This window comes from Ornithodoros turicata, chromosome 1 (assembly GCF_037126465.1).
Source record: "Ornithodoros turicata isolate Travis chromosome 1, ASM3712646v1, whole genome shotgun sequence".
In the NCBI taxonomy this organism is placed as follows: domain Eukaryota; kingdom Metazoa; phylum Arthropoda; class Arachnida; order Ixodida; family Argasidae; genus Ornithodoros; species Ornithodoros turicata.
The window spans coordinates 231592181-231614100 of record NC_088201.1 but is presented as its reverse complement, the minus strand read 5'-3'; the positions used below and the strand labels follow the sequence as shown (position 1 = coordinate 231614100).

At 43.7% G+C, this 21920-nt stretch overlaps 1 protein-coding gene across 1 annotated transcript in view; it reads right to left on the bottom strand.

Moving 5' to 3' along the window:
* Nucleotides 1-2164: 2164 nt before the first annotated feature.
* LOC135379082 (HEAT repeat-containing protein 3-like) overlaps nt 2165-21920 on the bottom strand; it is a 56989-nt gene continuing 37233 nt past the window's right edge. The window contains exons 5-16 of the mRNA XM_064612330.1: nt 20880-20989; nt 16898-17032; nt 16329-16474; nt 15177-15224; nt 11455-11551; nt 11032-11123; nt 7978-8123; nt 6809-6945; nt 5386-5657; nt 4246-4419; nt 3504-3635; nt 2165-2885 (exon numbers count right to left, since the gene is read on the bottom strand). Of these exons, the coding sequence (XP_064468400.1) occupies nt 3516-3635; nt 4246-4419; nt 5386-5657; nt 6809-6945; nt 7978-8123; nt 11032-11123; nt 11455-11551; nt 15177-15224; nt 16329-16474; nt 16898-17032; nt 20880-20989 (1477 nt within the window). The 3' untranslated portion in view covers nt 2165-2885; nt 3504-3515. The remainder of the gene's footprint in view (nt 2886-3503; nt 3636-4245; nt 4420-5385; nt 5658-6808; nt 6946-7977; nt 8124-11031; nt 11124-11454; nt 11552-15176; nt 15225-16328; nt 16475-16897; nt 17033-20879; nt 20990-21920) is intronic.

Here is a 21920-nt window from a genome sequence, read left to right as displayed (position 1 = left end):
ACCCTATTCCGAGCCGGTGTCGAGTGCCAGAGACAGTGTTGATAGAGTATCGGCAGAAGGCGACTACGAGCATCAGAAGCGACACTTGCCCGTTTTGGTATTTCATGTCGTTTTTCATGACAGTGCATTTCGTTTGTTGACTGTCGTTATGGGTTAAGACGTCAGGGACCCTATTCCGAGCCGGTGTCGAGTGCCAGAGACAGTGTTGATAGAGTATCGGCAGAAGGCGACTACGAGCATCAGAAGCGACACTTGCCCGTTTTGGTATTTCCATGTAGCTTTTAACGACAGTGTGCTTGATTTGTGGACTGTCGATGCAGGTTTAGACGTCAGGGTCCCTATTCCGAGCTGCTGTACAGCGCCAGTGCCGATGCCGACAGAGGAGCATTGGTATAAGGTGATTACGAGCACCGGGAGTGACACTTCCTTGTTTTGATAGTTCTATGTCGCTTCTAACGACAGTGTGCTTGGTTTGCTCACTGTCATTAGAGGTTAAGACGTTAGGGGTCCTATTAGGAACCGCTGTCGATCGCCAGTGACGATGCCGATAGAGGAGTATTGGTAGAAGGCGATTAGGAGCACTGGGGGCAACACTACCTTGTTTTGGTATTTTCATGTCATTTTTAAAGACAGTGTGCTTGCTTTGTTGACTGTCGTTAGAGGTTCAGACGTCAGGGGAACACAGCCACTACTATGGCCTCCTGCAGGGTCCCTAATGGCCATTGTACAGGGCCTTTCCTGCCATGTCTGTGAGCACCGAAATATGCCACAGCATTGACGACGGCACAATACGCAAGGGCATAGCACTCCCAGAAATGTAGGGCGCAAAATCAAGTTATCGCGAATCACTCCTGAAACCACCTGCCTTCGAAAACGCGAAAACATCTTCCACATGGAAAAAACGACTTCTACAGTAGTATATTTATGTGTTATGAACTCTCAAACAGAGAGAAAGAGTAACATTAAAGTCAGCCCATAATGGGTAGCACCACAGCGCGTACAGCTTGGGACAAATGTTTGCGGAACAGTGGGCGGTCGTATTTCTCAATTGGAGTGGCATCAGTCAGCAGCGGACACACATACTCTCAGATGGATAGAAATGCCGATCACTCGATTTCTGTCCGGTCCCTTCCTGATCATACCTGGGTAGTAATGTTATTACTGTAATGAAATTACAGTAATAAATTACTTTTTCTGCTAATTTGTAATGTAATTTAATTAGTTGGGCAGTACTTTTAATGACATTACTCATTACTTTCTACAAAACAATCGAGTGTGTGTTCTGTGCTGGCACTTGGCAGAAAGAGCTGGCGACTGGCGAGTTAAAAGATGAAGATGATGATGATGACTACGAGTACAACACCGCGTTGCCATCGTCCGCACCGATAGAGAGAGTCTTCGGCATGGCTGAAGACCCGTTTCCTGACACGAGGAGCAGCCTAACGACGGCCACTTCGAAAGTCAGTTGCTTCTGCTGCAAGAAGAGCTTTTTTTGCAATAAGAGAGAGTGACAATCCTTGTGATGCACAGAATAAAGTACGCCTAGCTGTTACAACATAGTGTTGTTTGACAATTAATTTCCACGTGCTCAATAGCGTTAGGATTAAGTTCACAGTAATGACTCCGTAATGTAGTTACTGTTTCGTAGTAAATTGTAACGTAATTTCATTACATTTCAATTGCACTAACAAGTAATGTAATTTAATTTAATTCTAGCTGGAGTAATGTAATTTAAATGTAATTTAATTAAATTCTAACTGGAGTAATGTAATTTAATTACATTTTAGAAGTAATTTACCCAGGTATGTTCCTGATATCTAGCAAGGCTGTACAGCTACTCCCAATTCCAAGTTTTTCCTGTCTTCATCCAGCCAGGTTCAACAGTAAAATGCAAAGCTATGTGCCTCATTACAACCAGACTTTCCATGGAAAAAAAAAGTGATTCGTAATGTTTCAACGTTACTGTCCATGAGTAAACATTGGGCAAGATTGCTCTGCCATTGTGCCACCATTATTGTGTTTTATTTTGCTCACAGAAGAATGTGGGATGTCCATTCCTTTAATGAATTTTTGGACACATAGAGTGCGAAACTCCGGATTGCAGCATGTTAGCTCTACAAAGCATGCCATGAACAGGATATTGCACCATGTACAACCAAACAGGCCAGAAGAAGAAATAATGCTTTAACGCATTCGTCCACACATATATGCTTTTCAACGTATATAAACTTTACCGTTCACAACTTTGAATTCTTTATGCCAGGGTAACCGAACTGCACAAGACTAATGTTTTGGGGTCTGTCTTCTTTTCCGGCAAGCACACTTTTCCTCTATATGGCTGGTGCTAACACTAACAACCGAAATGAGAACATCTTAGCAAGAAGTCAAATGGAACGCTCATGATATAGAAGGAGTAAAAAAAAAAAAATGAAGGAAAAGGTTGTCGGCTTGGGAGAAGTGAGAGAACCGCGGCTAGGCTGGTGAAGATCCATGGCACAATGAACCCCTGAGCTCAAGGGAGCCTTCGTGTCATGTCGTTCTTCGTGTTTCCCTCAAGCTCGAGGGGGGTTTAAGGCTGGGGTTTTACTGCACCACGAAAAAGCGTGTTCTTGTCAGAATTTTTTTACGATATTGTCGCAATTTGAAGCCGGTAGTGCCGGAGTCCCTCCTGCAACTACTATTTGACAGAAGCTCTTATTTATCGTCACGGGTGTAGTCCATGCTTTAAAAGGCACTTGAACACTGTGCTGTTCAAACTGTCTCTTTAAGTGTCTGAGATGAATGAATGGCTCCTGGGGGGTGGACGCTCGGATGTTGTGTGTGTAGCTTGCACCAGTGAGGCATAATGTGTGAAAGCTTCATCTGTACGATAAAGGTCAGCACTCCTGAAAAAAACACAAGAACACACAAATAAGAGGAGGCCTTCTTCCACTTTATTCTCAAGCAGACCATTCAGAGCATAGTATATGATAAAAGAAAGCTGCAGTGATTCCTAGAGAGTAACTAAAGGGAAAAGCACCGTGTAAAGAGCAGACGACACCCCAAGCAGAACGTTGCTCGGTCGTGAACATGCCAGTTTGTTTGCACTCGGGGAAAATATCTTGCGCTGTATTATAACCAACTTCATGCAGACTCACAAAAAAACAAAATGCAAAACACTGATGGTGTCACAGAACATTACTACTACATGCTTGCATGATTTTCTGAAAGTTGCCACAAAATTTCATACTTTCGACAACAGGAGAAGGGTGCAGGCGAGCAGTTAGGCAAGAAAGGAGTCGACATTTCAGAACTATTATCTATATAGAAGAAACTATTCAGATTCTATTCACTTTCTGAAGAAACTATTCAGATGCGATTCCTCTTGTGAAGAAACTATTCGGATTCCACTAGCAATCCAAATTTTGCTGTTCACACAGCTCTAGTCGGAAGCTGTAGTTTAACGTGTACCAGTTTGCTCAGGAGAACGTGATATTGAAGATGCTGTGGAAGTGGCTGCTCACCATGTAAGACGATCATGCTTTGCCGTTTTTGACTCCTGTTGTGCTCTTGTATTTGATGAACCTGAGCAAGTTGGTCTTTGCTGTCATCACAACGGGGTATTGACTTCCCAGGCTTTTCCTGTTCTGGTTGATCTGCAACGAGACATGCAAAACGCAACTTCATTTTTCTGTTCACTGAACAAATACTATAGCCATAAAGGGCTAGAAACAGTCCAAGATCCCAGAGTGCACACTTTACTGAACATACTAAAAACCACACCAGCTGCACAACGATTAACAACCAATTACAAGCACGTCGTTTCAGAGCTCACATGGGCTTGCCACCAGAAAGAATTTCAGCATTCACCCGTTTGCTGTTTACTGAACAGGGGACATTCCAGAATTGGGCCAGGGAAATTACTGCATCTCTGTAAGTGTCAGAGCGCACAGTGGGGCTGGCCGACTTTATGGGAACGAAGACAGACATGGTACAAATACAGGATATCAAAGACATGGATGAGACAAGTTTTCAACATGTGCCTGCCAATTGAAATTGAAGAACTTTTAAATTGTTGGCCAGCACGAGTGGGAAAATAATACAACCGCCCGCAAGTCACTCCTCATCTGCGATCCCTTCTGCCCGATGCCTCTATTCCCACAGACACCTTAGTGCCCAGATACCCACCACTCAAAATCGACCAACAAGAGTTCGCCATGATTGATTGATTTTCATATCACCACACCGTGCATGCTGGTGCCTTACCTTCGTCTTGAACACGGGCAAAATCTGCCTGAGCTTTGGCACCAATTCTATCTCCCTACCAACAGAATCTGTGGAGTCCTCGCCGAATACGTCGAATACTGCATCTAGGGCTTCAGCAACTACACCGATGTCAGAGTCCTTGAGGCACACCTCGAGCAGGTACTGTCCTACTCTCTGAAACAAATCAATGAAGGAATGAGTTTACTGTGCCCAAGAATGGCCGCACTGGAGCCTTTTTGTTGACGCACTATAAAATTACAGTAACGCACATACATATACAGCAACACACGTTAGTCGTATAAAGGAAATGGCAGGAAGGCTCTAGCATCGAAGGCACTAGCAGGTTAAAAGAAGATATATATACAAACAGATGAAAAACATATGGGGGACATAATAACAAAATGATAGGGAAGAGCAGTGATGAGTTAGTGGAGAGAGTTAACTACATGTAGTTAAAGTGCTAGTTAAACTACCTGATTGTAGTTAAAAAGTAGTTATCAACTACTTGCAGAATGTAGTGTGCAACTGTAACATTAACATATAGCATTTGATATTCTACGAATTTTATGCGATTTCTTACACATTATTAGTAGGGCCTGACTTTTTCGGGTTTTATTTTTGGCCAAATTCGGGGGGTAAATATCGGGCGATATTTTTCATTGGAAAATTCGGGTGTATTCGGGTTAAATCCCGTTACGGCATATTCTGTTGTCAGGAATTCGGGTGCATTCGGGTGATTTTTTTTGTTTAATAAAAATTTGTCTTAACATGGAACTAATGTTTAGCAATGTTGTCAAACTTTATTTTAATGCACGCTTATGAGTGTGCCACGCGACCCGGATGTTTTCGGGTAGATTCGGGTTAAACCCGAATTTTGCAGATTTCGTTCGGGGGGTAAATATCGGGCGGATACGGGTTTAACCCTAAAAAGTCAGGCCCTAATTATTAGTTGCACGGCCTTATTCTTGTTCCGTTCTACCGGTAGCCCCATCTTTTTGTTAGCCCTTTCTGAAGATGGCTGCCGGGCTAGCGCTCCTCTCCCTCTCATGGTACACCGTGGTGTTTCTCCAAAACTTCGAATATTGCGCAGCCCTAGATAATACCGTTCAGCCATTCGTGGAGGAGCGGGACTCAACTGACCTTGAGCACAGTGGGAGGATGAGAGTCCCTCAAGAGACAGGCCAAGGAAGCCATGATGCGGACAACATTGAGCCTGACGGAGGCCTCGGGGCAGTGCAGGCCAACCTGGGCCATCAACCGAAGCTCCTCCTCTGACACGCTTGGCAACGCGGAGGATGATGATGATGATGGGGAAGAAGTGTTTGACTGCAGTGCCAGTGCAGAGAGGAGACTCTGCAGGACAGAGCGACACGCACTTGTGCTCGATTCCAACAGTTCCATGTCCTCTGCGCCTATGGGTGGAGTGGAGTGAAATGAGGTCACAAATGTCGCAGAATTTATTCATAAATACAGTCTGAAGTTTTAGATAATTTTTATTATTGAATTTTTATGAATTAATTAAAAATAAATTCTTAAATTTATTTTTTTAGATTTTTTATTAATTAATTTTTTAATTAATTAAAATTCATTTTTAAATTAATTTTTTAGAGAATTTGTGATCTTCACGATCGCATAATTTTTTTTCCTAAGTTCTGGAGGTAAAAATTGGGTACATAAAGGTGTGCTCTAAATTTGTGCGAAAATCGGGTAGAAAAACTTCCGGTATACTAAATTCGGGTAGGCATCGGGCTCAGTTACTCACACTAACTGAGCTGCTTTGGTACAAATGGTGATGTAACCGGATTTGCTGCCAAGCAAGTTAGTGTGCGTTCCTACAGATGTCTCAGAGAGAGCAATTTGACTGGTAAAAATTGGGTCTTACCATAAAGATGCAACTTTCAATATGGGTAGAGCCTGAAGTTTTAGGATTTAACCCGATTCTTCCACGAAATTGCACCCCGAATTGAAGGTTCACCCTTTAGGGTAAAACCCGATTTTTACCTGGCAAATTCCCCTCACTGGGATGTCTGTAGGAATGCATTAACTTGCTTTTTTGGCAGCAAGTGCAGTTATATCACCATTTGTACCAAACCACTACAATTAGTTTGAGTAACTGAGCCCGATTTATCCCCGAATTTAGCATACGGGGAGTTTTTTTCACCCGAATTCGCATGAATTTAGAGCACGCGTTTATTTACCCGATTTTTACCCCCTGAATTTAGAAAAAAATATTTCCCGAAAACTTCAGGCTCTAAATATGGGTTGCAAAATTCAGAAAAAATTGGGTTAAACTCTAAAATTTTGGACTCTACACATACCGTATGAGTCCACCTATACGTGCATTCTATACTTTCTCTACAGTCGTGCGCAATGTGAACGAGATGCTCTCCATGCTGCCATGAAAATCTTTCCGTTGTCCGTCCTGTACCATCTTGTCCATCTTGTATTCGAAAAAATACTATTCTATACGAAGTTAAAGTTTCAGTTATTCTAGCAGCTCTCCCTAAAACACAAGTCTGTAAGCATGGGTGCAATGTTCCCCCAACAGGACAAAGGGGCCAACCTTTGCTGAGAAATGCCAGCTGTGCCAGACAGGTCCACGTGCTGCACAGTCCAGACACACCACCGAGGTCCTCAGGCACCAGCAGTTGGACCAGATTGGCAATGCACAGAAGGGAACGGCACTGTACTGCCTTCACCCTGAATGACAAAGAGATGCTGATTTAAACACACGCTGAATAATTAATGCAGGCTGAACGAAATGTATGCCACCTGAGTGAATACAGCGTAACCACGTTCACCTGCAGCATAGCTAGGGCCTGACTTTTTCGGGTTTTATTTTTGGCCAAATTCGGGGGGTAAATATCGGGTGATATTTTTCATTTGAAAATTTGGGTGTATTCGGGTTAAATCCCGTTACGGCATATTCTGTCGTCAGGAATTCGGGTGTATTCGGGTGATTTTTTTTTTGTTTAATAAAAATTTGTCTTAACGTGGAACTAATGTTTAGCAATGTTATCAAACTTTATTTTAATGCACGCTTATGAGTGTGCCACGCGACCCAGATGTTTTCGGGTAGATTCGGGTTAAACCCGAATTTTACAGATTTCGTTCGGGGGGTAAATATCGGGCGGATACGGGTTTAACCCTAAAAAGTCAGGCCCTAAGCATAGCTAACACACTTTAAAAAATAAAACAATTAAAAATTCAAGTGCCAGTGCGATCATTACACGAGAATAGGCTTCATCTGTCCTATACTACGGTGGCTGTCCAAAAATTTCGAATCCTGAAAATAGGTTGTGAATTGCATTCGAACAGAATCAGATATTCGCTTCATAAGTATTCGAAATTTCGAATATTCGCACAACCCTACTATTTAGAGTTGCTGAAATGTACAAATAATATTCACCCAGTACAATAACTTTGAAACACCAAATGCACGCTGAATGTGATGTGGGTGAGGGCTTGGGCAGTCAAAACCTACAGACCTACATTATGGCCCCAAATCTGATTTGGGACAGTGGCGCCCTCGCGCGGACGACATCATGGGAATAGCCCGTACACCGTAAATGTTAGTTTGTATTGGAAATTTCGAATTTTAGCACACCCTTAACCATCAATTACATCGAGTCAGTGTACCTTGCACAGTACAGAACCCGCCTCCTGGTTCTTGGAGAAGATTCACTCTGCGAATATGCTCTAACCAGCTTTACCTACGTTCTTTGGAGATACCTTTTAGGGATGACAGCCGTCTGAGGGAGCTCTTTCAGGGTGGCTTCCACTTGAGCGTCGATGGGGTTCACATGGTTCATGACCTTGCACACGAGATTGTTGCTCACTATGGCTTCGTGAGCCTCGCACGGCATGTTCAGGGGAACCTGAGGAAAAGAAATCAACAAAGGATTATAGCTAGAGCCTGAAGTTTCAGGGTTTAACCAGATTCTTGCCTGAGTTTTTCACATAAAAAAAATAAAGAAACCGACACTGAATATTTTTGTTTAAGTTTAATTTGTACAAGCTTTCGCGTGGACGTCCATGCTTCCTCACGTACAAAGTGAAGTGGTGACACACATAAGTATGCGTGTCACCACTTCGTACTTATACTTTATACTTATGTGTGTCACCACTTCACTTTGTACCTCAGGAAGCGTGGACCTGAACGCGAAAGCCTGTACAAATTAAACTTAAACAAAAATCTTCAGTGCCAGTTTCTGTATTTTGTTTATGTGATCTACAGTACCGTATTTTCACGCGTATTAGCCGCGGCTTATGCGAGATTTTTTGTTTTCGCGGACGCTCTGCGGCTTATGCACAGGTGCGGCTTATCTGATGACTATCTTTCCCTGGTATTTTCCCAATACCCTGGATGAAACGAAAGGGCAGACAGTGCGTCATGTTTTTCGGAACAGGACCGCCCTGCCATTGCACGAACAATACCGAACAGGGACGAGTCCATATTCGAGTGGTCTGACCTTCGGGAAACATTCCCCCAAAGCAGCTTTAACAAAAGGGGTGACAGTGAATCATGTCTTCTGGAACATGTCTTAGTGAGCCGCTCTGTAATATTTCTGATATTAGCCTTTATCCTGTCGAATAAATGATACCCGTTTTCATAGCGATAAAGTCTCTATTGATTTTGTATGTGCATCACTGGTTTAGCGCACAAAGCAGTCGCGTCGTATTACCCGCGGCTTATCTGCGAGTGCGGCTTATCTGCAAAAAAATTTTCAAAATGTATCTAAAATTGAGTCCTGCGGCTTATCTGCGGTGCGGCTAATACGCGTGAAAATACGGTACTTGACTCCCCTCTTCGTATACGCTTCTGAGTTTTTCACCTGAAATTGAAGGTTGCCTCTTTAAGGAGAAACCCAATTTTGCCCCCAGTGAGATGTCTGTAGGAATGCATACCAACTTGTTTGGCAGCAAATGCAGTTACACCTCCATTTGTGCCGAACCAGTTCAGTTGATTTGAATAACTGAACCCCAATTTCTCCACGAATTTAGCGTACTGAATGTTTTTTTCACTCAAATTTGCATAAGTTTAGAGCACACGCTTATTTACCCAATTTTTACTTCCCAAATATAATTAAAAAATATTTCCTGAAGACTTCAGGCTCTATTTATATAGTAGTTTCATGTAACTCACGAGAGTGCCAATGTGCGTCGGACACAACCACTTCAATGTTTGTTCACATAATCATCACACTCTTTAGCCCAAAAAACGTAGCACTGATGAGAGGGGTGCACGTAAGGAACACGGATGTGAAAACAAGACATAAGTAGGGCCTGACTTTTTCGGGTTTTATATTTGGCCAAATTCGGGGGGTAAATATCGGGTGATATTTTTCATTTGAAAATTCGGGTGTATTCGGGTTAAATCCCGTTACGGCATATTCTGTCGTCAGGAATTCGGGTGTATTCGGGTGATTTTTTTTGTTTTTTTTGTTTAATAAAAATATGTCTTAACATGGAACTAATGTTTAGCAATGTTATCAAATTTTATTTTAATGCACGCTTATGAGTGTGCCACGCGACCCGGATGTTTTCGGGTAGATTCGGGTTAAACCCGAATTTTACAGATTTCGTTCAGGGGGTAAATATCGGGCGGATACGGGTTTAACCCTAAAAAGTCAGGCCCTAGGCATAAGTGGTCAATGGAACGACGTGATCAATGTGTCTCGACAGTATGCTACATAACAAGTTTCAACATGCAGAGCCAAGGTCTCTACAAAATTGTAGCCTCAAAATTCCCTGACTTTTCCAGGTTTCCACCAACTGTTTCAAGTTAAAGTTGCTAAATAAGCTTCGCTTCGGAGTAGTGACAGTGAGTTTCAAGGGAGAACAGGGGCACCATCTTGTTTCTGCACCACACCAGCGCCATCCCTAGTTTAGGATCAACGATGGCTAACGTAATGCTCCCCAAGGGATATGTTGTATGACCATGTATTGTCCCATGTATTGTCCACGGGAGCATCCCGAGGACGTCGAGTTGAGATCAAGGCTGTCAAGTTATCTAGCTTGATGAGCTGCTTGCAACACAAGACAACAATTCAGAGCATGCTCGATGGATGGCATTGTAATGCTAGCTGCTGTCCGATTACTGCTGTCTCATACCTGTGTTGTGTGCACGTGCATGTGCACATGAGAAGAAATGAGTAGGAGAGAATGTGAAGTGAGTGAGTGCATGTGCCAATGGTCGAATGATGCCCCTTGGTAAGTTACGGGAAAGCAGATGCCAGTGCAGCATAATTAGAGCCCGAAGTTTTAGGGTCTTACCCGATTCTTCCCCGAATTGAAGGTTGCCTCTTTAGGGTGAAACCCTATTTTTACCCAGCAAACTGCCCTCACTGGGATGTCTGTAGGAAGGCACGAACTTACTTGTTTGGCAGAAAAATTCACTTACATCACCAAACCGCTACAGTTGGTTTGAATAACTGAGCCCGATTTGTCCCCGAATTTAGCGTACTGGAAGTTTTTTCACCCGAATTTGCATGCATTTACTGCACATGTTTATTTACCCGATTTTTACCCCCCGAATGTAGGAAAAAATATTTCCCGAAAATTTCAGGCTCTAAGCATAATTGATTAATGCACTCGACCGACAATCGTGAGAGGCTTTTTGATGACTGCCATATTTCAATTACTCCTCCACAAGATGTAATGCAGTAGCGCCACTCATTACCAAAGCGTGATTCATTACAAGTCACCCCATTACCCCATCTATGCAGTTTAGTGACTATTTTTGGCTTTGCTGCTCCCATTACTTGAAATGAGATCAACACTCACCACTTGCGACGAGTCCTCGACATCCATGACATCCTCAAACCCTTCCGAACTTTCGTCGCTCTCATTTGAGTCGTCAGCAGCTTCAGATCCTCCTGCATTATCAGTTCATGCACGGCATCGTCACATCTGTATCACTTATAAATGAAGTGCAGCTTGCAGAAACGTGCTGCAGATACAGAGAGCAATCAGTAGAGCCTGATGTTTTTGGGAATTTTTTTTTTTTAAAGTCTGACAAACTACAGCTGAGCACCTGGTTTCAATGCATACTATTGCTTACGGTTCAGCAATAAGGACACACTTGTGCGTAGTACTTACTCGGCATTATTCGATTCGCTACTATTCGAAGATTTTTTCTGTTCGATTCGTATCTGATTCTAACCAAAAAATCACTATTCGCACAGGCCTAGTGTGATTCCTACGTACCATCTCCATAGCAGAGGTTGGAGAGGATTTCCAGCGCTGTCTGTTTGGCCATCAGAGAATCCAATTGAGTGTTCACTTCTACTTCTAGGCTTCTTTCCTGAAAATAGTTTGCCTTGGTGACTTGAACATTGTTATCGGCGACACATCCTTGAGCTTGAGCAAACAGGGAGATGAAACAAACACACGACAGCGTCATAAATCAGCAACGATAAGTTTTAATGCACATGAGAACTGAGATACAGGTTGTGAACGAGGCTAACAGAACAGAAATGAAAACAGAACGCAACAGGGCTTGTCGGGTGTAACAGAGTTAGGGAGGGCAGTTAACCCTTCTGAGAGGACAATACAATACAATTACAATAAGGTTAGTGAAGTCCTTACAAGTTACAAGTCCTTACAATATTTTAGCAAATTTGTGTGATTGAAATTTGCCGAACAATCTGCAGAATTTCACGTGGCCTCAAAGCCCACAAACATTTGAACTGTGTTTGGTGTTGCTAGCATGCTCCCGTAACTTACCAGGAATCATGCGTAGATTGTACAGCAAATTTCCATCACTTAAGGGGAGATGCGGCAATTAAAATGTCGAATTTTGTCCAAAAAGTTCGTTTTTCAAAGTGTGCATTTTTGTGCTCCTAGCACCTTCACTTATCATGTCACGAGGTACTTCAGTCAAATTCAGACTAGAAATTGATTAAATACTTATTTTTGTAACCCGCACTCGCAAAAAAGTGAGCAGAAATTATGCTCGGAAGGCTCTTTCTGTTTTGCCAATTGCGCGATAACTTTCCTACCGCTCGCCGCCATCTTGGTATCATTTGAAAGAGGGGAAATCCAGCTCTCCGATGGCCATAGTTTCGCACTTCTCCGACAGCAAATAAGGGAGCAGGGCACGATCGATGAAAGCAAAACTCGGAAAGTGATTGGCTCCCGAGAGTCACGTGGCCAGCTCGCGCCCTCCTATTGGCGGAGGTGGCGCGCCACGTTCAAAATGCGCGCTTTCCTCGATGTTCCGTGCCGCGCCGGCTGTTCTGGGGAGTTTGTAAAGCACGATGATATTGATTTTACGTAATATTAGGCTCTGAAAAAGCTGCGTGACTAGAAAGGCTACTGTCCTGGTGGGTTTTGAAGGGTTGCTGTAGCGATTTGTGACAAATAGAGCAAAAGAAACTTCGGAGCTGGTTTTCCCAGCTTTTCATTTGCATCTGATTGTCATTACGGGGAGCTTCACCATATCTGTACGGTTGAAGATAGAGGCTTCCTGTCTGTTGCATGGAGTTCCAGACACATTAAGGAGTGCAATAAAGCTATTAGTTATTATTTATCGCATACAGAAAATTTTGTAAAGCCCTTTTTGTCAAGCAGTATATCTGTAGAAAAACAGGACAAGGGGTATTTAAACTTTGGCTAGCAATAAATGAGATGGGGAGAAAAACTAACAGCTTTATTGCACAGGGCAGGCCCTTAGTAATGTTTTGACATAATAATATCATGAAATTTCAACACAATTAATCAATCAATCAAGAGACTTGTTAGACAGTATGCTTATGCCTATAACTCAATAAGTAAAATAGATATTCAGAAACCGATTGTTGCATTGAGATGCTGGTGCTGAAATACATAAGCACACCAAATTTGGTTAAGTTTGAACTATAAATAAGGAAGTTAGCTTTAATTGCCACATCCCCCCTTAAACCGCTATCTATTCTGAGGACGCCTTGTGACAAACCTTCTTCAAATCCTGCTTCATCACCAGAACAAAAGGCTATGTAAGCCAACCTAGTACATCCTCTTCTCAGAAGGGTTAATCGCAGTGCCTAACTCAGTCATGCCCAGCTAGCCATGTTGTGTTCTGTTTCATTCTTGTTGCTCCAACTGTATTTCATTTCTTGTGCGCACTGAAACTTGTCTTTGCTGGTTCATGAGTGGAGCCTGAAGTTTTCGGGAAATATTGTTTTCACAATTCAGTGGGGTGAAGGTCGGGGAAATCAGCACGTGCTCAAAATTCATGCAAATTCGGGCAGAAAAGCTTCCAGTATGCTAAAAACGGGGAGAAATCGGACTCTACCGCTCAGACGGACTGTACCGGTTTGGTACAAACAGTTATGTAATTGCGTTTGCTGCCAAACAAGCTAGTGTGCACTCTCCCACAGATGCTTCAGTGAGGGCAATTTGCAGGGTAAAAATCGGTACAGTAGAACCTCGTTAATTCGAAGCCGCCCGGACCGCGAAAAAATTTCGAATTAAGCGGGTATTCGAATTAAGCAAATTCAACAAGTGACTGAGCAAAATGCAGTTCATTACACAAAAAATCGATCATCTCTGTCGCTTGCAGTAGTTACTGTACTGTCGGCCGTCACCGCTCGTTCCAAAGTGGCCACTAAGTCTATCATGCCATGCACGCACCGCTGGCTTCCGCACGACAGTGACAGTAACAGCTCCAAACGTCTCCGAAAGCGAGAGCACCCGCGGTAGTTCAGCTCGTCGTCTCCGCTATCGTCACTTCGAGGCACCGCGGTAGTCGTTTTGCATGGACGATGCGCACGTCTGTTCACTTCTTCAATTCTCGCGTAATCTTCGAAAAAGTTGACGAGCTCATCAGAGTCCACGGCACCCACAGGGACTTGCAGTGTTGTCTGTTCCTGCTGCTATACGCGTTCCACCTCATCCGCGTTGTCTTCCTCGTTATTCCCGTCTGCTGGTATCACACAGGCAGTATGCCGAACTGCTCTGCCAGCCGAGACTTCGAGCACATAGCTGATTTTGTGGCCTCGGTGACCGCCACTTTTTCCTTCACAGTTGGCGTCTTGTACTTGCCCATGTCTTTCTACAACCGGCGTTGCGAACGCAGACAATGAAAATGGCGCAACCGAAACTGCGCCGATGACGGCATGACGGTGACGACGGGTTGGGGACACCGAGAGCGAGGAGGAAAATGCATGGAAGAAGGTTAACAGGAGAGGGACGTCGGCGGGCACGTGTCACCCGAAGCTCATGAATGGTGGATATTTCTGCGGGAAACCTTCGAATTAAGCGGGACGCGGCGCTTTAGTGCTTCGAATTATGGGGTCAAATTTGAACATGTGAACACGGGACCACGGAAAACCTTCGAATTAAGCGGGATTTCGAATTATCGAGGTTCTACTGTATTCACTCTAAAGAAGCAACCTTCAATTCGGGATGTAAATTCGGGGAAGAAACAGGTTTAACCCTAAAACCTCAGGCTCTAGTTACGAGTCTGTCATGTGCGTTTCGCCCCGTTTCCTGAAACTCAAGCATATGTTGCCGTCTACACAAATTTCCACCAGCTAGCTTGCACTCTCCTACTGTGTTCATCCGCGGGCTACATTTCTCCCCATTCTTCTGTTTGACATGCGTATACTTTTATGTTTAACTCCAGAACGAATGCGAACTCTGCACAAGACCCAAAGTTGCAACTCCGTCACATGCCCTATCCGTACAATGCTGTGCAAGTGCATTTTTTTACGATACCATGACCAACAAGAAAACAAAACGACTCACACCTATAGCGAATTCTGCGAGCCATTGCAGTGCGGAAAAAGTTTGATCGTGCATGTCACACTGGTCATTTCATCTGGACATGTGTCACGTTTCATTGGCCACTCTGTTTGTTTGTACACTGAACTCACTCCAATGGAGTACACTACACTACATGAAATGAACAGGTGAATTTTCAATTAGATAGCAAGAACTACACCTACTCTCTGATCCAGTGCATGTGCATCGGGATGTTTCTGTTTTCTTTGTACCTATAGAAACAAAAAACGGAAGTACACAAGTCAAGCAGACGACGCTAAAACTCTTGAAACTCTGCGCAAAACAGAGTTTACACAAGTCACGCTATGGCACTTTGAAGACGTTTGTTTTCTCAGACGAACTCAACTGACCTGATCAGCCCGTAATTTACACAAGCATATATCGTGTCAACACCTTGTTGCTATGCATGACATACAACTCCAGTCAACCTTATTAATAACACTGGAAAAAAAATTCTGTCTCATTTCACAGCGTGATAACAGCCATCCTTGGGGCACTGAGGGAACGTTAACTGGACAAAATCCTCGCGTCAAACAAACAGAATAATTTTGTTCAATGAATGTTTCCTCATGGCCTCGAGGGTTTCTGTAAATCGCACTCAGGAACGAGACCACATTTTTTTCCCAGTGTTATTATTAAGGTTGATCCGATCTGTACCACATCACTGACACAAACTCTATTAACACTTGATTAAAAACATAAAAGAAGCAAAGAAGCAATACAGAGCAGTAACAAACCAGTGACTGGTGCAAGTGATGCGGAGTTGCGGGCCCCACACCAGGGAAGCCAAAATCTCCATTTTATTTTTTCTTCAAACCAAACCAAACCAGGTGAATACGACAGCTAGCAGTAAAATGTAGAACGCTATACATAGATAGGGCCTGACTTTTTAGGGTTAAACCCGTATCCGCCCGATATTTACCCCCCGAACGAAATCTGTAAAATTCGGGTTTAACCCGAATCTACCCGAAAACATCCCGGTCGCGTGGCACACTGATAAGCGTGCATTAAAATAAAGTTTGTTAACATTGCTAAACATTAGTTTCATGTTACGACAAATTTTTATTTAAAAAAAAAAAATCACCCGAATGCACCCGAATTCCTGACGACAGAATATGCCGTAACGGGATTTAACCCGAATACACCCGAATTTTCAAATGAAAAATATCACCCGATATTTACCCCCCGAATTTGGCCAAAAATAAAACCCGAAAAAGTCAGGCCCTATACATAGAATGCAATGCATGGAACACAACGCCTGGTGTTAGCAACAGTTACAACAGTGGCTGCATGCTCCATTTTCTGCAATAACTCACTTGTATATCAGCCACCATTTGTGTGAGCCCGCTGACTGTCTCGACGACTGGCAGGGAGAGTGCCTCGGCCACTATCGTGATGACAGAGGGCAGCAGCTGAGGCGGTTGAGGTGAGTCATCTCCTTCCGCAAGGTTGACGAGGATACCTTCGGAAATGTTCGGTATATACCAGTCAGTAGGAGCGCGGCAACATATATTAAAGACAACTGGAAGATCACATAAATAATACGCAAAGGATTAAATAAAATTTGGATTATTATAATATTTATTATCATCCCTTTTCTCACGGGAATGACGTTCTTTTTCCAGAGGGGGAATTCAGGTACACTGTCAACATCCAGCGTTTGCTCTTGTAATGTATTCGATCAAATAAACTGTCTTCCCACTATTTTGCGTGGAATTTTTCATACTGTGGTCGGCAGTAAACAAGGAATAAAGCGACACTGCAGTTTTTAAGTCGATTGGGAAGGATGCAATCATCCCTTTAAGCCCGAACTACAGACGAGGAATTTACAGATATTTTCAATTATTCCTTCGGCAAAATGAAGGAACAAAGTGAGGGGCTTCACCTGCAGAAAGCACTTTGAGCAAGACAGCAGACGGTTCCTTGGAGGTGCCCTCACAGAGGGCATAGAATGGCTTCACTTCCTTCAGGGCAGACGACAACTCGGGGTTGTCTTCCGAGACGGCATGGAGGCAATGCGCTGCACACAGGAGGAAGAAATGTGGTGTCATGTTCAACAGGGGATGCTCCGCATTGATGACAAATCAATGGCTACTACAGAGAAAAGGGCAAGGGAGGCAATAACATGAAGGAAACCCAAGGCAGTGATAAAGGGGGGACAGACAAGTCTTCAAACATGGCAACCTATCAGTCACTTTGTGCATTAAGGAGCACTAAAATGCAAAAAAATGAAAAGAAAAAAAAAACTGTCGTCAGATTAAAGTTCAAGTTTGAACAATCACTACGCAACCAAAATTATTTTACCTCGTCCTATATTTTGTGTCACAAAAACTCTGTCGCTGGCAGTGGCCAATCGGATCCTCAAGACGGAGGAGCGGCAGCAGCCAATCGGACAACAGAACACGGGCTCGAACGTAGTGTGTCCGTGGTCTCACACATGTACACCACTTCATGCGTTTTACAAATTGCTACGTTTTATAAATAGCTTTCTTAAACGGGTTGGGACACTTTCACAGATGCGGTTCCTTACATCTTTGGGCACATTGTACTGCCCGCCAGAATACTGAGGATAAGAGAATTATTCTTCTTCTACGTTTCGTACTCAGCGAGATACAATCCCTCGGACACACTCCCGAGCAAAGCGCAGACGTCACAGAGCTCACAGCTGCGTCCGTTCCCATTGGCTGTCGAAAGCACGTGACTTCTGGTGCACTACCTCACTGGCGGTAACGAAGGCTGTGATGTCAGAACCGCACGAGTTTCGTTATTCGCGGTGAACGTTCTCTCCTATTCTACATGCTTCTTCTTTTCTTCTTCTTCTTCTTCCCTTCCACACGCTTCTACGCTGCGTTACTAGAGCCCGAAGTTTTAGTGTTTAACCTGATTCTTCCCAGAATTGAAGGTTTCCTCTTTAGGGTGAAACGCCATTTTTACCCGTCAAATTGCCCTCGGTGAGACGTCTGTAAAAATATACACTATAACTTGTTTGACAGCCAAGTGCAGTTCCATCACCGTTTGTACCAAACCAGAACAGTCTGAGTAAATGATTTCTCGACGATTTCTCCCCGAATTTAGCGTACTGGAAGTTTTTTTCACCTGAATGCGCATGAATTTAGGGTGCATGTTGATTTACGCAATTTTTACCCCATCGAATTTAGAAAACAAATATTTCCTGAAATCTTCGTGCTCTGTGTATTACCCTCTTCACTGTGAAACTTTCAATGCAAAGAACCATGTTTTTTGCGTTTATCAGGGTTGACCTGGGCTGACCCATCACAACCCCTTTAACTTCCATCGGTACCACACCAGGTGCCGCAGACCACATTATTTCGTTTCAACGGTTGCACATTTGTTTGAAGCAAAACCACTCCGCAGTGGGGCGCGTGTATACGGCAGAGCAACTATCTGTTGCACGAAGCCAAACGATGGTCGCGGAGTGGTGCGGAGAGAAGAAAGGGTCTGGTACGATTTTGATTGTAATCTCTTAAATTAATGAAAATTTTGGATAATATGCCCAAAATGAAGGTATATAGTCTTTAACATAATCTGAAATTAACTTCTGATGAAAGATGAAAGTCACTGAAAAGGTTAGCCAGCTGTAGGACTCGAACCCACATCTTCTGGATTGCCGGTCCAGGGCTCTACCAATTGAGCTAAGCTAACTCGCCTTCTCACCGACTTCCAGGGCGCGTCATCTGAAGGGACAAACCAGCCACTCTCTCTCACTCGTCCTCCTTTCACTTTTACGTTTTTGCTCACTCATACACACATTCATACGACGGGATCGACGTAGGCGGCAACTGTTGAACATGAAAGAACTGATGTTCTGAGGCTGGAACAACATAGAAGGACTTTGTATGTATTTGTCCCTTCTATGTTGTTCCAGCCTCAGAACATCAGTTCTTTCATTAACTTCTGGTAGCAGGTTAGTGGCCCTTTAAAGCACCGCTGTGTTTGAGAACTTCTTGCCTGCCATATTTTTCTCCTTCTCTCAGGTTTGTTTTACGGGATTAATTTGGGGTGTCCACCAAACTGTAGCCTTGAAATTCCCGACTTTTTCAGGTTTTCACTTACAATTGCTTGTGAGGGAACTTGATGCTTGCTGCTCTGTTTCGCTACTGATCCCTCATCAAGCAGAACATTTATTGAATATTAATCAGGCTGTCCTACTATTATTAAACGTCCTACTTGTACTATTTTATCTTTGCAGTTGTCATTGTCTGTTTGATTTCCTTTACCCGGTGTCCGATCCTGCATCTTATCTTATCCCTTTTGGGAGGACCGTTGTCACATTTGCAGTCAAGACTACCACATGACGTCTTTAAACAAAGCAGCGTCTATGGAAGTACTACGGTAGTACAGTAGAATCTCGATGATACGAATCTCAAGGGGTAGCGGAAAAAATTCGTATCAAACGAATTAAACAAAAATAAAAATTGAGGCAAGAAAATGGACAGTGACTGTTCATTTTCCGTTTTCACTGTCAGTGAAAGAGGTCGGTCGTAAAGCTCTTGTGTCTCCGTTTCTGGTCAATACTGACCAAATTCGCGAGATCATTCAAAAGACCCAGCACGTGCTTTCCATCCACCCGCAAGCAGAGGTGGGCAAAACTCCTCACGGTCTTTGCCCTCACCTCGATTTTCCTGGACGGAGATTTGTCCTCACCTCACCTCACCTCAACTACTTTTTGGAGAAGTTCCCTCACCTCACCTCAAAAAAAAATTCGGGGAATTTTCCTCGCCTGCCCTCACCTCAAATAATTTTTCAGAAAATGTATCTCATCCCACCTCACCTCAGCCTTTCTGGAGAAAAATTTCCTCGCCTCACCTCACCACCAAAAGTTTTCAGAAAATTTTCCTCACCTCACCTCACCTCAGCGTCTTCTAGGAAGATTTTTCCTCACCTCACTTCACCTCAACCATTGCTCCAAAAGATGCTCCTCACCTCACCTCAAATTCCGTGAGGTGAGGTGAGGGAGCCCTCACCCTCACAAGCCCTCGCGAGGGTGCCCACCTCTGCCCGCGAGTCGCGCGACACTGTTCTAAAGCGAGCTTCTAAAGCACGCAGGCCTTAGGTGAAGCCGACTTGCGGAATGGTGACGCGCAATGTTGCCAGAAGTTGTCCTGATATGTTCCCTCCACGTGTTCTGGGTCGCTGTTTTCTGCCAGAGCGATGTCACACAGCTTCGCGGTATATTGCTGCGAGGGGGTAAAAAGGTCAAAACAGAGATAATGTGAGAAGGCTCCCGGCCGTGCAATCCCTTTGATCTTATCTCCTCTACCACCACCACCACCAAAGGGAGGGTCATTGCTTGCATTGCGCAACATGATGTAAGGGAGTTCGTGGTGAGGATCGCCCTCCCTTTTCGAAAGGAGCAGCAGCGTGGCTCACGCGCTCTCGCGTCACGAGGGAACGACCTCTGTCGCATCCTCGGCTCATTCGTATCATCCGTAAAGGCAAGATAACGCGTTCGTATAATCCGAACTCGAATACATGGGAAGAATAGGCATTCCGGCCGGGACCGGAAAATAATTCGTACCATCCCGAAATTCGTATCATCAGTGATCGTACTATCGAGATTCTACTGTACAACGGAAATGGTACAGACTTGAACATTGAACAATTGAAATGAAAAATTTAGACTTTGCCCACCTGTGTTCTGTTCCGTACTTCCCCAATATCGGGGGTTTCAATACATATTACGAGAAAATATCCATGATAATATCCAAATATCTATGAAAATATTCCATTGAGTAACTGCGTGTATGCCTCTTGTACATCAGCATAGAAGGCTTTGTGGGGTGTGAACCAGAACTACAGATATCAACGTGACACAGCCCCCTGAAAACAATTACGGTTCTCCTCACCAACTGCGATGGCAATTCTGTGTCCGTACTTTGTAACATCTAGGCAGGGAAGTAGAACGTCCAATAGCCTTTCACGGTTGAAGATAGACACTGCTGTTTCTCCGCTCTCACTGAGGAGAAAATCATTCAACATTATTGCATAATGCAGAGACTGAATCCACACTTAATAAAAACACACAACACCTCGCCAATGGCCTGAATTACAATTTATTCCAAGGATGGTAGTTGATTAAATAATGATGAGGACCGGCATGATGTTGACTAAGATGCTCTTTCCACCAGTAATGTCGGAATGTACAACCGTCAAAGTCACACTGTCAAAGTAGGCTCTATAACACTTGCACACTGACTCCTATATTTGCAAGAACATTTTGGATAAAATACTGCTAGTACTTCCATGGGGCATGGAGGAATAGGAACAAACTAGCATCAAACAGTTAAATTGAACATTCAATTGAAATTTTACCAGAATTTAGACCACAATTTAGATGGCAGCTTTAAAGTAAGTGTTCTCATTCAAATGTATGAATATACAAGCGACAAGCTGCTAATGTAAGCCAGTGAGGTTCACATTCCTGCATGTGTCGTGGACCCCTTCTCAACTGCTGGACGTGATGGGGGACCCCTTTAAGGTCCCCAAAACGCAGAAGAGAGCGACAGGTATGAGCACAAACAACATAGGTGACGCTTAAAAACTGAGATACCTTAGTATTTTTTCTTGCACAAGTAGCAATGAAGGAATGATCAGCCTGTGAACACTGGTCTAAGCCATTAACAGAAACTATCTATCTGCTCCCTTACAGTACCTTTCAGCCAGAAAGGGCAGATCCTGCGTATGTGACGGTAAATTCCATTGGGAAAGTAAAACCTTGCCTTAAGGCAAGATGTGGGCCATGTACTCACTCCCAGGGATCGGAACCGAAGCTGAACCCGAACCGAAAACCGGAAAAAAACGTTATTTTCTGACGAACCCGAACCGAACCCGAACGATTTTTTTGCTTGTCCTGAGCCGAACCGGAACTGAACCGAAAAAAATTGGTA